A 16614-nucleotide genomic window follows, 5' to 3' on the forward strand; every position below is an offset into this window, starting at 1 on the left:
TTCTTGCTGAATGATATTCCATTTTGTGTATATGACACATTTTATCTATTCATCCATCGATGGATACTTGGGTTGCTTCCACCTTGTGACTGCTATGAATAATGCTTCTGTTAACATGGGTGTACAACTATCTCTTCAAGATGCTACTTTCAATCTTTTGGGTATATAGCCAGAAGTAGGGTATGTGCTTTCTTTCTAAGGTACTAAAAGTGTTCTAAAGTTGACTGTAGTGATGGTTACACACTCTGAATATACTAAAAATCACTGCATTGTACACTTTAACAAGTGAAGTGTATGGCATGTGAATTACACATAATTAACATTCTTACAAAGGAAAAAAGAAAAGAAAACAAAACCCAACGTTTGGCCCCTTCTTGGAGGGCATAATGTTAGTCATTGAACCCCAGGAAATGCCTGGAGGGTTCAAAGGTATAAAGGGAAATTTGCTTGGCTATATAAATTCATTATCCTGAAACTCAATTTTGCCATCAAATCCAGAAAGAAGAGCATTTTATTACAGACTGATTCATCACATCACTTTCTAAATATGCAAATAATCCACAGTTCCGTATATGGGCAAAAACACAGAGCATGATACTGTGACCAAAGGGAAATAATTAACCCAGATTCTCTGAGGAATCGTCATCTCTGTGAGACCCCAAGCAGCTCTGTATTTCCGTGATCCCAGAGCCAAGGGGCTTCCTATTTGGCCCCAGAAAACTCTGAGCTTATTTCTATTTCCCCATGACCCCTCCTTGCTTCTTTTTTCCCTTCTCTTTCTCAGAGAACAGAAGACAATACTAAGAGGAGTGTGGGAAGGAAGGGGAAAAATAATTTTAAAAAATAAAAAGAAAAGAAATCCTCCACTTGAAAACTGCCTAAGAAGTCATAAATCTATGCAAAAATGCATAATGTAATTTCACAAATTTGTATGGGATAGTCCTAGTGGAGAACGTTTTCCTAGGGGTTGCATAACTTGGCATAACATTTCCTGGTATTTTCCCGTGTTTGCTCCAGCAGCGAAAATGTGAGCGCCCCCTGCTGGTTCTTTATGATAAACTCATCAAACCATCTAAAAAAGTTCTCCACTAACTTACTAAAATTTGCAGGTGGTTTTGTATCACTAAAAAGAACAAAACAAAGCAAAATAAAAACCCCACAGGCTTGTAGCACTCAGGTATTTACAATGACCGAATTTTAGAGCTGAGAGAGGCAGCTCCAAGCTTTAAAACGTATCCAGGTTGGAGGCCCAACTGCTGTTGACTTACGCTGACAGCCCAGGGGGTCATTGGCGCTCAGTCCATAGTGGTTGGGCTTACACCGGTCACACTTGGCTCCTTCTATGTTCTCCTTACACAGACACTGCCAGCCACAGACCCCAAGTCTGGATCTGAGTGGCTCACACAAATGCCACCCGATATGGTCCCATTGGGGTCACATTCACAAGCTGGGGACACACACATGCATTATCTTAGTTGCAAGTTGTGGGAACACTGAAGTTGCAAGTATAGCATTTTACCTACACTGTAATTATTTTAGTTTGTGTAAATCATTAAATATGTTGAAATAATTACATCAGTGAGCAAGGACTGCTCAGAAATGTCTCCCAGATCTCTGGACCTGGAAAATGTTGAAAAATTTTAGACATATATTTAAAGGCTTTAAAGTGATTCTAAAGGAAAAGGACCAGAGAAAGTCTGCTTTTATGAACACTGGATGTTAAAAATAGATTGATGAAATGGAACAAATAATCCTAAAATTTATGTGGACCACAAGCAACTCTCAACAGTCAAAGCCATCTTAAGAAAGAAGAACAAAGCTGGAGCCATCATGCTTTCTGATTCCAAACTATATTACAAAGCTATAGTAATCAAAAGAGTATGGTACTGGCATAAAAACAAATACATAACTCAACAGAACAGAATAGAAAATCCAGAGATAAACCCATGTACATATAGTCAATTAATTTATAACAAAGAAACCAAGAATATACAATGGGAAAAGGACAGTGTCTTCAATAAATGGTGTTGGGAAAACTGGACAGCCACATACAAAAGAATGTAACTGGACCCCATCTTACACCATACACAAAACTTAAATCAAAATAGATTAAGACCTGAAACCAAAAAACTGTTAGAAGAAAACATAAGCAGTAAACTTGATATTGGTCTTGGCAATGATTTTTTTGGATATGAAACTAAAAGTAAGGCAAAAAAGCAAAAATAAACAAGTGGAACTACCTCAAACTAAAAACCTGCTATACAACAAAGGAAACCATCAACAAAATGAAAAGGCAATCTACTGAATGGGAGAAAATATTTGCAAATCATATATCTGGAAAGAGGCTAATATCCAAAATATATAAAGAGCTCAACACAATTCAATGACAAAAAAACCCCCAATCTGATTGAAAAATGAGCAGAGAAGCTAAATAAGTATTTTTCCAAAGACAATATAAAAAAGATATACAGATGGCCAACAGGTACATGAAAAGATGCTCAATATCACTAATCATCAGAGAAATGCTAATCAAAACCACACGCCTGCTAGCTACGACTTCACACCTGCTAGAATGGCTATTATCAAAAAGATAAGAAATAACACGTATTGTCCACAATTAGGAGAAAAGGGAATGCTTTTACACTGTTGGTGGGAATGTAAATTGGTGCAGCCAGTATGAAAAACAGTATGGAGGTTTCTCCAAAAATTAAAAATAGAACCACCATATGATCCAGCAATTTCACTCCTGGGTATTTATCAGAAGGAAGCAAAAATACTAACTCAAAAAGATATTTCCACCCCATGTTCGCTGCAGAATCACTTACAATAGCCAAGGCATAGAAATAACCTAAGTGTCCATTAATAGATTAAAAAATGTGCTATATATACAATGGAATATTATTAAGCCATAAGAAGAATAAAATTTTACCTTTTGCAACATAGATGGACCTTGAGGGCATTATGCTAAGTGAAATAAATTAGACAGAGGAAGACAAATACCATATGATCTCACTTATATGTAGAATCTTAAAAAACAAAAAAAAAAAACCCAACCCTAAACCAAACTCATAGAACAGATTGGTGGTTTCCAGAGATGGGAGTTGGGGAGTGGGTGAAATGGCTGAGGAGGGGTCAAAAGGTACAAACTTCTGGTTATAAAGTCAGTCAGTCATGGGTGTAATGGATGGCATCAGTGTGGTGACTACAGTTAATAAAACTGTACTGAACACTTGAAAGTTGCAAAGACAGTAGATCTTAAAAGGTCTTACACAGAGGAAAGAAACTAACTCTGCGTGGTGATGGATACAACTAGATTTTGCAGTGAGCATTTTGCAATACATACAAATACAGACTCATGTTGTATACCTGAAGCTAATATAATGTCACATGTCAAGTACATCTCAGTTTAAAAATTAGGTTATTTTGGGGGTGATGAAAATGTTGCGGACTAAGTAGGGGTGGTGGTTGCAAAACACTGTCCCAGAGAATTGTTGTTCACTTTTAATTAGTTAATTTTATATTATGTGAATTGCACCTCAATTTAAAAAAAGATTTGAAAAGACTCTAAAGGTGAAAATAAGGCCAAGAGGTATATAAGAGGGCAGTGCTGTAATAAAATGTATGTTCAAATATGTATCATATCTATTTGATTTCATACACTGTAAAGGCATCAAAGGACGTGACAAAGAGAAAAAAAATCATGTAAAATGTCTACCAAATCTCTGAAACATGGTTAAGAAAGTAAATCTGTCCTCCTCCATCACAGAAAAACATGTTCCAAGGGTAAGTGCTATTATTCTTTGATTCTTCCTGGAGGGAGAACCTACAGAAAAGAAAAAGAGGGGACGGCAAGAAGTGTTCAAATCTTTGTCCTATTTATGGAAATCTGTACTGGTAGGGCAAAAGCTTAGATGAAGAGATTCTGGAAAATGAGATAAACAGCCATCTCTAGCAAAGGAGCAACAAAAGTAACAACTTCCTCCACCTTTTTTTTTTTTTCCTCCAGTAGAAACAAGAACAATCAAAAGAAGGAACAGCATCTGAAAAAGGATGCTGATGGTATGAATAATTCCAGAGTGTAGAAGTTACAGAAGGTAGAGCTGGACTGAGTATAAGGAAGAAATTTCTAACAGTGAGGGCTGCCCAGTAGAGCAGTGACCCCCTCATCATTGGAGGTGTCCAAGCAGGGGCTGGCACTGCTCTTGCTGTGGCCTTGGCATAGAGGACAAGGTAGACATTGGATGACCATCAAGATCTCTTGTATCTTTGTGGTGCTGTGTTTCCAAGGGACTCCACTTTTAAGGAAAGCTATAAAGATTTTTTTAAAAATGCTGATTCTAAGAAACAATTATGTTCAGATTTTTATACATGTTTGCTTTGGATTAATAAAGTCAAATCCCTCAAGTCTAACACAATGTGTACATAGCAACCATTTAGGTTAGTGAGCTTGATGGAAAAAATCCAGTCCAACCAAACAGTTTGGAATCACTGAAGCAAACACTTGGTTGTCTGGCAGAATCTTTTGATATTCAATTGTTTGTTATTGGATGGTGACTAGTGATAAAATCTTACTATGGAAAACCAGCGTTGAGTTCTGTTTAGTTTGGAAAAACCACCATTTTCCTTCTAATTAAAGCCAGTTGCTTCTAGGAAGGAACAAAGTGGGTTCACTTTGAAGCAGCCCGAAGGAAAAGGCTCAGCTTTATTTGGGAGTTCTAGAGTCTAATTTAATTACACACAGAAATATCCTTTGGGGAAAAGATGTGGCTGAGTGGATAGTAACTTTACTCTGACATAACCCTATGTCACGGCCTTTAGGGTAGAAAACCAATAAAATCTCTTGGCATCACACAACTTAAATCCAGCAAACTTCGATGATCAGTGGTGGAGCCTACGAAACCTCTGCTTCCTCTGTATCACATAGGACTGTGTTTTAATCATAGAAGACGTTAAGTTAGCCAACTCTTAGGCCTGGAATCTGATTATGTAAATATTTAGGATCAAACAAGGACAATTCAGAGAAAATTTATATGAGGATGCTAGTCAGTCTTCATACACGTCATTCGTATACACGTATTTGCACACACATAAACATGTGTTTAGGTGAACTGGGAGAAATTGTGGTGTCTTATAATGGCTGTTTTTACAAGCTCCCCATCTGCCTTTCCTCAAAAAATTCCTTATTTACAAAGAATAGCTTCTTAATTTTTTATCAGGGAACTAGCTTCCTTTCCTTGTTTTCCTTCAAAAGCACCACCAAGTTAATACTAAGTGGTTCTTAAGGAACAAGACCCTGGTTGATGTATTTGAAATATTAGGTTTAGTTATTTCCAATCTCCTTCCAGATCCCTAGATTATCTGTTTCAAAATACTGTATTTCCCTGATTCCATCTAAGAAAGCAATTTCATCTTCTTTTACAAATACAGAGAAGAAATACAAGGAATCCAAACTGGAAAAAAAAGTAGTAAAACTGTGGCAATTTGACATAATATGAACACAGAGCTTAATTAACATTAATAAAAGTTGTGTGCGCATGTGTGTATGTGTGAGATTACGGATTCTGGTAAAAAAAAATGTAGGTCACCTGGGACACAGATTTAAAGAAATGTATTTTCGGATCTAGTTCTTTGTGTTAATTTTAAACATGTCATGTAATGTAAACTTTTATACAATCAGCTACCTTCTGAATAATGTGAGCAAAAACACTTCATTTATGCTTTTTCCACATTGTGATCATTTAAAGTTTGAAATCTAGGACACTGTATGCATTCAGGTGGCTACTGATTTACTTTTGTATAAGATTTCATTTTATGTATTATGGTCATAAAGTTTGAAATTGTAGTTTCATAGCAAGTTTCTCCCACCACCAATAAAACATGATACTGACAATATACCCTAAGAAGCAGGATTTCTGTATATGGGTAGGGGCAGTCTTTCATGGGTCCTGGGCATCTGGACATTTTTGCTGAGTGTGCTAACAATGCAGGCCCCTGACTGCTCTTTTCTTGGGCTGTTTCTCAAGGTTTTGTAGTAAAAGCCACCTTGAGGGAAAAGGTAACATCTTCACCCGGAAAAAAACAGACTTGCTTCCACTTGCTATAAAAGCAATGAATTCTCCAAACTCAGTGTTCCCTGGCTCTAACCTAAGCTCATTAGGTGTGTGGGATCCACCTGGTAGCCTCTGAGCTGCCTCATGGGACTTGGGACCCTGGGAACTCACAGAAATACAAACATCTTGTTGTTTACTGTGACGTGAGTAACGAAGTCCTTTGTCTTTGACCCAGGAGTTTCCTGTCTTCTGCCAGGAAGTTAGCTTGAAAGTTAGCTTGAAACAATCTCAAGCTAACTTGTTAGTTTACAAGTAGAGTGAGATCTCACACCCAGTAACTGTCACCGGGCATTTGAAATTAGGCTGGAGGATTTTTCTGTGCTGGGAGTAGTGTGTGGCAAGCCGGGTGCCAGGGACACACAATTTAAGGAGCTGCTGTCAGGTTAGTGCAAGTGGCAGTTTTCAGGCCTGCGCTGACATGACCCTGAGAGCAAGAACGTCATTAAATTTGGGAACCTCTGTGTTTTTCTTGCCTCATTCTCATCTCATTCCTGCAGGAAAATTCAAATTAAAGTAATGAGGAGATTCAACTTCATTAGCGAAAATTAAGTGTGACAAAACCAAGATTGCCAAAAGTTAAAGTGTGACAAAACCCAGCGTTGGTCAGCAAAGAGAGCAACAAGAACCCTCGTGCCCTGTCACTGTGGCTGTTAGCTGGTACCCCCAACTAGGGAACAACTCAGTACCATCTGATCAGTTTGGAGAAGTTCACAGTCTACGGCCCAGAAATTCCATGCTTACGCAGGACTCTTTGGGACAGTCTCTGTGCATGACCACAAGGCCACACGTACAAGAATGTGATTGAACATCAAAAGAAAAATGGACAAATAGATTTTGCTATATTTATAGGAAGGAAGAATTCTATAAAGAAATTGAAATGGTAGAATGAAGGGCAGGTTGATACAAACAAATCTCAAAAATATACTGCCCAACGAAATACTCAGGGGTCCATACAGCTTAACATCACTGATCTAAAGTTTGAAAACACGCCGACACATATTGTTTGACGATAGAAATGCATGAAAGTGCAAAAACAAGCATGGTAATGCGAATTCATTTCTAGGAAGGAGGGCAGACAAATGGGACAGGAATCCACACCCACAGTGCCTGCGGCGTTCTATTAACATCCTGCAGGTGAAATGGTGAGAGCACATTTCGACAAAGCTAGTGGTGGGTATAAGGGTGTTTATTGCATTGTTCTCTATTATTTTGTCTATGCACAAAATATTCCATTTTTAAAAGTTGAGATTAAAGCTAAAATGAAAGATCTGTAAAGGTTAAGAAAAGAAAAATGAAACAAGGCAATAGTTAGCTCATGGGTCTTAGCACAACTGAATCCTGTACAGCCAAATACTGTAGCAAGTTCCTCTAGGTAGTTACTTCCCTGAGCTGACACTTCCCGTACTGACAGCATCTTCTGAACCATCACCCGCTCTGGGCTGAATGCAGAACAGTCTCCTGATTCACCAGTATCAGCCAAGGGACAAGAGCACCAGGACAGACCTGGGTTACCTGGCCCAACTTGTTCAGAGAGAAAAGCTCTCAGCACTGAAGTGACTTTGCAATTCCCCACCCCCACGAGGGCAGTCTGGAGATGCTGAGAAGCCCAGAGAGGGCTGGTGGCCCCAGGGAGACCAGCTCCATCAGCATGTGCTCAGTGGTAAGGATGGGCCAGAGGCCAGGCATTCACCAGTGCACGCGTAAGGATCCGAGATGGCCCTGAGGGGGGTCCCTGTAGAAGAGGGGTCTGCAGTGATAGCAGTGCTGGCCCTCCGTGTTATGCTGGCAGTTGTCACACACCCCCCTGCTGTGGCCGTCGCTCGCCACGTATGCGGTCATGTCGAAGTGGCAGCGGTCAGAGTGGCCGTTACAGCGACAAGCTAAGAGCCAAGAGATCACAAAGGTCCCCAGAATGAGCGAGCCAGGCTCCTCGCACCATCGCCCACCTCCCATCCTCCACTTTCTTCAGCCTTCTTACACCACATACACAAAGGCTTAAAATAGGTGCTTTCTCCTATTCTGATTCTGCTGGTATACTCTTTGTAAAATGTGTCCCCATGGGGGAAGGTATAGCTCAGTGGTAGAGTGCATGCTTAGCATGCACGAGGTCCTGGGTTCAATCCCCAGCACCTCCATTAAAAATATAAATAATTAAATAAATAAACAATTCTAATTACCTCCTTCTGCAAAAGAAAAAAAAAGTGTTCCCAAAACATTTAATATTTAGGGTTTTTTTTTTAAACAAACAAATATAAATCATTTGGGTGATCTAGAAACCCCAGATTGCAATATTTTTGTTGTTGTTCAGTAAAGAATACTTTTACTGATTTAGGATTTGGAAACCTGGATTTTTCTCCAGATAAGATGTTAGCGCGGGGCCCAGCCAGCCTCTCCTTCTCCAGGGAAGAAGCGCTGAAAGAGAGGCTGCCGGCCCTTTTCCTCTCCTCTGGGGCTCAGCCAGAGCAACAGAGGGAAAGCCACTGGAGGGATGTGTGTGTCTTCGTGGTAACGACGATGCTGTTGGTCTCGTTGGGTTTTCCCCTGTAAACAGCATCAGCTCAGGCCAAGGCTAGTTGGGGCTTTTCCGTAAGAGCTCATCTCATGACCTCTCACTCCCTCCAGTTCTGTTTTTCCCACGTCTGGGAAAAGAAGCTAGATCACAAGTTTGTTTGGAAGTTCATCAAAATCTGGAGGCAGCAAACATGACAAAAACCCCTCATACGTTATTAGTGTAAATATTTTATAAAAAATAAAATAGCTGGTCAAACTCCATCCTGGACCTCATTTCTCATCTTCTCTGACATCGGGGTTTAAGATCACATTCGCTGAGTGTATGATTATTCAGGAAGATAGTGGTGACCCCAGTACCAAACCTAGAGGTCACCCAATTCCTGGAGTAGCACCATCCCCACTGATATTACTGTTCCATGGCTCTGCGTCCCTCTGAAGAGGGGCCACACAACACGCACATTGTCTTGTTTTTTGAATTAATGGTAATTTTTGGTGTGTGGGTTTGAGAAGTCAGTGATTCTTCAGTGAGAAATAATGGGAGATATTAGGAGAACACACAGTTGGGGCAGGAAGCCACAGGTTCACCACCCATGCTGCCTGCAGCCCCACAGAATCGAAAAAAACATTCTCCACAATCAGGAAAAGCAGAGGTCACGTGAGGAGCTCAGAGAGGGAAACTCAGCCTACGCTGAGACCTGAGGTCCACCTACCTGTGCAAGCGTTGTCCCGGACGCCCGCAGCTGGCTGCCAAGGAGCATCCTGGAAGAAGTCCTTGCACTCTCACAGTTCGGGCCGTCTGTATTGTGCTGACAGACACACTGACCATGGATCTGCAAGCGTGGTAAACATAAATAGCGCCAAAATAAGGCTTGTCTTTGAGGACACTGGGGTTCTTTCAATGGAAAATGACAGCAGGCCCTGGGGCCTCTCGGGGCTTTAGTTTCCCACTATGGTAGTTACCATACCAGCCTTGACTACCTTTTATTATGTGCTTAACTAGCTTTTAAAGTTTTTTTTTAAAACTTAAGATGTTCAAGTGGGGAGAGAGGGATAAATTGGGAGTTTAGGATTGGTAGATACAAAATACTATGTACATCATAGAGAAACAACAAGGTCCTACTGTACAGCACAGGGAACTATATTCAATGGCCTGTAATGAAAAAGAATACGTATATATATGTATAAATGAAACACTATGCTGTACACCAGAAACTACTACAAGACTGTAAATTAGCTATACTTCAATTTAAAAAAAAAGATGCTCAGTGAATATTTACAATAAATTTGGGGACATTTCTGAATTCTAAATTCAGGGAACATGTTGCAGCCCTCAGCAAATGAGGGCCAGGAGGGGTAGTGAGTGTGTATGTGTGCATGTGTGTCGGGGTGTGTGTGGGGGTGTGTGTGTGTGTATGAGGTGGTTTAGGAGCATCAGGAAAAAGAGGGAATTAGAAAACAAAGAAACTGGAGAAAGGTGTGATTCTCTCGGGTTTTCACAAAATGCCCTCAGTGTCCCAGTTCCAAGGGAGAAGTTCCATTTCCAATGACACACAGAGACAGTGGAGGAGGAAGATGTAATAGCCTCAACATTCAGCCCTGTCTGTTACGATCAATAATTTAAAATTATTTAGTAGACACACTCCCACAACTCTGCCCCAAAATACAATTCTTCTACCACATCACTACCACCTGGAATAGAGATCTGCACTTAAGACAGAGTCATTCATAGCGTAAGAATATTAGTCACTTGGAGTGATCATTTTGACAGCATCAGGTGTCACTCAAACGCCTTGGCACTGAGCCCAGGCTCACACAACAGACCTTTAACACACGTTTGCGAGACAATGCACATGACACTATGGGTCCTCCCCACCGACTCTCCACTCCCTAAAAAACCAATCAGCAAAAGAGAGCAAGATAGGCTATCTTGAAAGCATAAATTATAAATTCTGCTCATTAGTGCAATGACGCCTCTATGTGGCAGAACCCACAAGCACCTCTGTCCAGGGAACTGGAGGCTCCCAGACGGGGGGATGGGCCAGGGTGAATGATACCCGCCCAGCACGAAGCTGGCACTTGGATCATAGAGTCTGATGTATGTCCAGCACCAGGACGGTGAAAGGAAGATAGGGGAGCCAACTGCTCTTTCGGGTTAGTAACTCACCATTCCGGGAGGGTTGAAAACATCTCCCCGCACCTTCTGCATTGGGCCACATTCGCTAGCATGGCCGTTGCAAAAACAGCTTCCCTGAACCACCAGCTCATACAGAGCATAGCAGTATTTATTAAGGGCATCGTTTTGCCTCCTTCCCAGCAATGTATCCCCAAGGGTATGGAGTTTGGTAACGTTTATCCTCAGATTTGTTAATGTCATGAGGTCTAGAGAAAGGAAAATAATGAAAACAACAAATCAAGGGCATTTAGGTTGTATCCATTCAATGCGCTCCTTGACTGGCACCCCCTTAACGTCCCTATGGGATGGAAATGCATCGACAAGGAATCCTCTTGATGTGAAATTTTCGGAAAGGAATTGGTGTGAAAAATATAAAGCGACTCATACCTTGGATGTGGGGGCTGTAAGGGTCTTCTATCTCAAAGCTGGGATCCAAAACTTTTAAAACGACCTGTAAAACCAATGTAAGGAAATTTAGAGTATTTTACCCCCTACACATGCTTGTTAAATACACTCTTAATGAAGAGATCCTGCCCTTACAAGAAGCCTGAGCCATTGCTTTGTGCCAGTTGCAGAGCAAAGATTATCATTTCAGTTCTCATGTGAACAAAAGTACCAAGAATGAAAATGAAGGCTGTTGAACAGTCATTGTGGCTCTGTGCACAAGGGGTCCCCAGAGGCAGAAGTGGTGACAGCACTGGTGAAAGCGCTCGTGGGCTGGGTGGGGTGGAGTGACGAGGTTACAGCTCAGCAAGCTGTCGTCAGTTCGGATCGGGCAGGGGATCCTCGGGCTGCCTCCTGCCACCGCTCCTCCTACTCCCCTTGATAAGTAACACCCCCGAAGCCCACTCCTCCCCTGACCGCCTGCCCATCACCAGCTCTACTCTGAGGAAGTTCCCGGCAGATTCCACCGGGGTGGTGGCTTACAAACATGATGAGACAACTAACCCAGGGACGCCACCAGCCCCTACGGCTCCCTTGCAAGGGTTCGAAATAGGCACTCCTTCTTCCAGAGCCCCCGGCCACGGTGCCCAGTCTGCGTTTCAGCCCTCACTGTCCTTCAGCAGGGCACTCTTGTACAGGATTATCATTATTATTATTACTATTTTTTATTTTTAAAATCCTTTATTCGACTGTAGACAGTTTTATTAGAATGTGTTTTGGAGAAGATCATTTTGGGTTTTTTTTTTTAAATTATTTCTTATGAAGTATTTGTAATTTATCTGAACATGAGATGAATTCAGGACTCATTTCAATGTAGACAAGATCATCCTTAAAAAACCCAGCAGCTCATGTTCTATTCCAGTAGACCCCACTTCAATTGTTTTCATCTAAATTAACTGCATTAACCAAAAAAAAAAAAAGTTTGATTTCTAGCCAAGAAATCCAAGAAAGGAAACACTACCTCACCACCAGTTGAGGGTTCAATATCTGAGTATCTGGAGTCACAGACAAGGTCTCCCACTAGCTGGGCCTGGCCACATGCGATGTCGGGAAAGGAAGAAGCACAGTCTTTGGCAAAATATCTCAGCACCCGCTAGGTGTGTCTGTAGTCCGCAGAGCATTCAACCAACATGGCAGCAGGCCGAAAAGTCTATGAAAACAGTGAGCTACACTTGTCAGGCTTCACCAAAGTACATTTTGTTACCCACTCCAGACTGAACACTTACATTTTCTAATTCCATGATCTCAAACTTCATTTGTATCTTTAAAAAGTTTTCCTATAACGAATACACTGAAATCTCTTCATAGCAAGTGGGCAAGTATTATGAGAACATGCTTTGTCCCAGAATCAAACTCCATTTTAAAATTGTTTATGGCTGTGTGAATTATTAATTGAAGAAAGACAGCATACACATTTTTCAAAAGCTAATGTAGTTGATACTCTACAGCAATTGGCATGTGGTTTTCTTTGTCTAGAATGCTCTTCCTCTGGCAAACTCTTATACATCCTTCAAAACCTGGCATGTAGTTGACCCTGATTCCCCACAGCTGACTTAGCCTCATCAGTGAATTCCCCAGCTTTCTAATCACACACCTATTCCTGCACTTGTCACTTTGCATTATAATTTCAAATTTATATCTATGTTTGTATCCATGACTAGATTGCGAGCTCTCTGAAGGCAGACTGGTTTTTTTTTTTTAATTTTTAAAAAACGTGTAATTTTATATTAATTTTTTATTACCAAAACCTAGCACCAGGCCTGACATCAAAATCAGAATACTGATGCATGAGTCAAGAATGCCTTACAGCATAGGACTTTCTCTGGCATCTAACCTCAGTAAAGATCCTATAAATTTTCTTCCTCTTTTGATCACAATTTTTCTATATTTCCCTAAATAATTTCCAGTTCCTGCCCTTTTATTCCCTTAAATTATCGTTCTAGTTCTTATGGTCCCTGTCATACTGGTGCTTGGAGGTTTCCTTTTGCTTATCTTCTAAGTTTTTTTTTGGTTTGTTTTTTTTTTTTTGGGGTCAACCATATAAATTATTAGTTAGTGAGGAGTGGGGTTTCTTGTGTTTTTTCACTCAAGAACAAAAACCCAGATGACAAAGCTTCAGCCTGGATTTAGACAGCTTTCTGTTCTCTGCAGGGAAGCAAGGAAGCAGAATTCCAGGGAAGCCAGGCATTTGGTAAGTAGGTAAGGGGGCAGCAAACCTACACATCTGTACCTTAAAGGTCAGAACAAGGTGACTGAACTGAAATAACGCCTCTAGGTCCATCGGATGCTGACATGATCAAGACCTACAGGAAAATCCAGAAAGAAGAAAATCAGTGATCTGAGAGATCCCTGTTTATCGTGCTAACCCCTCACTGTGACTTGTCTATAATAAAACCCTTTGAAATCACACAGCTGGTGATCAGCACTCTTGCCTAGGCTGTTGGAGAGGTTCTCCTACGCCATCCATGCCCAGGAGGAGGTCTACGGGAGGGCGATACAGGTTTTCTCAATGGTGCCCACATCTCCGCGTTTTGGAGGCAACACACACGGCCACTGCGTGGCAGTACTACAAACCACCGAGGGAGTTTTGGGACGTTCCCTATAGGTGGAAAGGGAGGGCTCATTTCCCTGACCTCAAATCTCGACTCCACATAAACGTGAGCCAGCAAGCCAGAGCACGGCAAGCATCAACACGCCCTTTTCTTCCAACAGCTGCAAACTATTGTTTGAACTAGTTTTCTTGTCACTTAGCATATAACACAGCTTGGACCACTCCCCCGGGACTGAGGTTAGGGTTAGGTGGAAAGGGCTCCTCTGTGGCCACCAATCACGTACCTGTCTGATGGATGACACAGAGAAACAGCCTTGTACTATGCTTGTCCTCCATGATCTAACCTACCAGGATGGTTCCCACACTGCCCTCTCATGGTCTGGGGTCCTCTAAGGGAAACAGGTGGAGGCATCCCAAGGAGAACAGAGGGATCGTAGCCCAAGTGCAACACACAACACTCGTGGCAAAGGGACTCACTCTGTGGGGGTTAAGGGTTCCGGACCGGTGCTGAGGAGGGCCCACTGAGAGTGAACCCGCTCCTTAAACACGCAAGGCCCAAGGCTGGGCGGGTAATAAGCCATCCCGGATCAGGTCCAAACTTCTGGTGGCACCTGGGAAATAGGGAAGGTCAGGGCCAAGGTGCGGTTCAGTATCACAACTGTCTGTGAACAGAGAAGGGCACACATCCAGGAAGGAAAGAACTGGAGTCAGTAGCCAGCTAGCCTTTTAATTCAATTTTTATATTAAAGTCTTTGGCTTGCGGCAAGAAATGAAATGTCCTTTCTCTCTCCGCCTTCATATACTGAAGAAGGAAAAAGCACACGGGGGGGACTCTCAGACCCCCCCGGCATTATTATTTCTGTTTACGTCTGTGTGTTTCATATTAGGCTTAATTTACCAACACCTCATAAACCTCCTCCTCCTTCTTTTTTTTGCAAAGAAGCAAAGGATGCAGCAATATTTTCTTCCCCTACATATAAAGAGTGAAACATTCTGAGTTACGTGCTTAAAAAATCCTTTGATTTCTCGAGAGGAAAACAATCTTTCTTAAAATGAGAATTAAATTTGGTTCTTAGACAGTTTCAACTTCTTGGTGGATATTATTCCATCTCAGTATGACTCCTTGCTGTGATATGGCTAACGCCACACAGAGAGAAAGACGCCTTCTTAAAAATACGGAAAACAAACAATTGGAGAGGAACTAAATCGTACCGTTTTAGGATTGCCACAATGTCTTTTCTCGGTCTGGTTCAAAACTTGAAATTACATTCTCAGTGGTGTGGCTGCTGGAGTGGGAGTGAGGATCATATGGAAACCTGGAGTCACAGATGAAGCATTTTTCTTCCCCCTGGAAAACACATCATTAAAATTAAAAATAAGGGATCGTCATTACTTATTGTTGATCTGAATTTAAAAACAAGCTGTACTTACTATATTTGTCACTCAATCTGGCTAAAAATAAAAAGCAGGGGAAATAACAAGACATCAATTTTTCCATCAATAGGTGCTTAAATACAATAACAAAATTAAAATATGACCTCGAAATTGTATAAATGTATACACTCGGGGCAAAAATGCAAATTTATGCAGAATTAATCATTTTTCTCATGTAAGAGGCAGATGATCTGGAGGTTATTTTAACTATAGAAAAATAATTAGGATATACTCTGGAGTTGGACTTGCTTCCTTTAGTTCAAGAAAATGAACAATTAGTAAGAAATTAATGAAAACAATTGGCCACCATCCATCATCCTTTCTCTCTCAGACCTAATTTTTGGCATAAAAGCTTCTAGGACCAAAAACTTTACGTCACACATGTGGATTCTATAAAAGATTTTTCATTAAACTCACAACAGAGAGACCCACCCTCTTGCTTTGCAGACCAGAAGGTCTTAGTGACTTGGAACTAGTTTTGCTTGGCATGGATTTTCAACAGTTCTAACAGTCAAGACTGGCCTTCGAGTTTGCTTAACTTAATGTATCCACTTGTAGCTGTACTTGCTTAAAACTCCTAAGGAAATCACCGGGTTTCCCAAAGGGCAGCCAGTGGTCTGCACAGTTGTTCCTGGCTAATACCTGTGGGACTCCAGAGGAGCAGTTTTGCAAAGCTTCCAGGAAGCTTATTACAACCCTCCATGCTGGAAACTGCCTACAGCAGCCAATGTGCTGGTAGGTACTCAGTGAACGTCGTGTGACTTTATGTCTGACCACGGCTTACAAGGGCCCACGTGATCCGACCAGGGCCACCTCTTTGCCTTTTCCTCTATGTGTCTTCCCTTAGTTCACTCAGCTTAGCCATGTGTACTTCTTTCTCTTCCTCCAGCTCACCAAGGCCTCTCCAACTTCAAAGTCTTAACACAAGCTGTTCTCCACTCCCCCCACAACCCTTCCACCAAATGATCTTTTCTCTTGCTTATTCCCTTCTCTCGGGTCTCAGCTTAAATGCCATCACCTCAGAGACTTCCTTTGACTCCTATCCAAAATACCATCACTGCTAGAGTGAGTGCTTAGCATGCATGAGGCCCTGGGTTCAATCCCCAGTACCTCCATTAACAATAACAAAAAAACCTAATCACCCCCCTCAAACATACCAAAAAAGTTTTTGAAGATAGGTCTTTCTTTAAAAAAGAAAAACAAAATAGCACCATCTCCCCACCCTCTGGACTTCTGCCTCTCTCCATCCCTTGCCCTGCTTTAGAATATTTTCTAAGTCTTTATCACTACTTGAGAGTACAGCATGTATTTGTTGGATTACTATCGGTTTCCATCATCATGAGACAGGAGGGAAGGGGCAGGGTACAACCACTAAAAGAATGACACAGCCA

At 41.5% G+C, this 16614-nt stretch overlaps 1 protein-coding gene across 1 annotated transcript in view; it reads right to left on the bottom strand.

The window, feature by feature from the left end:
• The window catches only part of LAMB4 (laminin subunit beta 4), a 107404-nt gene that overhangs the window by 62601 nt on the left and 28189 nt on the right, over window positions 1–16614 (bottom strand). The window contains 12 exon segments of the mRNA XM_072964032.1: window positions 1269–1364; window positions 1367–1447; window positions 7801–7837; window positions 7839–7990; window positions 9332–9400; window positions 9403–9451; window positions 10786–11000; window positions 11182–11245; window positions 12200–12388; window positions 13469–13518; window positions 13521–13541; window positions 15002–15137. Coding sequence (XP_072820133.1) covers window positions 1269–1364; window positions 1367–1447; window positions 7801–7837; window positions 7839–7990; window positions 9332–9400; window positions 9403–9451; window positions 10786–11000; window positions 11182–11245; window positions 12200–12388; window positions 13469–13518; window positions 13521–13541; window positions 15002–15137 — 1159 coding nt within the window.

The sequence above is a fragment of the Vicugna pacos genome, chromosome 7 (genome assembly GCF_048564905.1).
Source record: "Vicugna pacos chromosome 7, VicPac4, whole genome shotgun sequence".
Classification (NCBI taxonomy): domain Eukaryota; kingdom Metazoa; phylum Chordata; class Mammalia; order Artiodactyla; family Camelidae; genus Vicugna; species Vicugna pacos.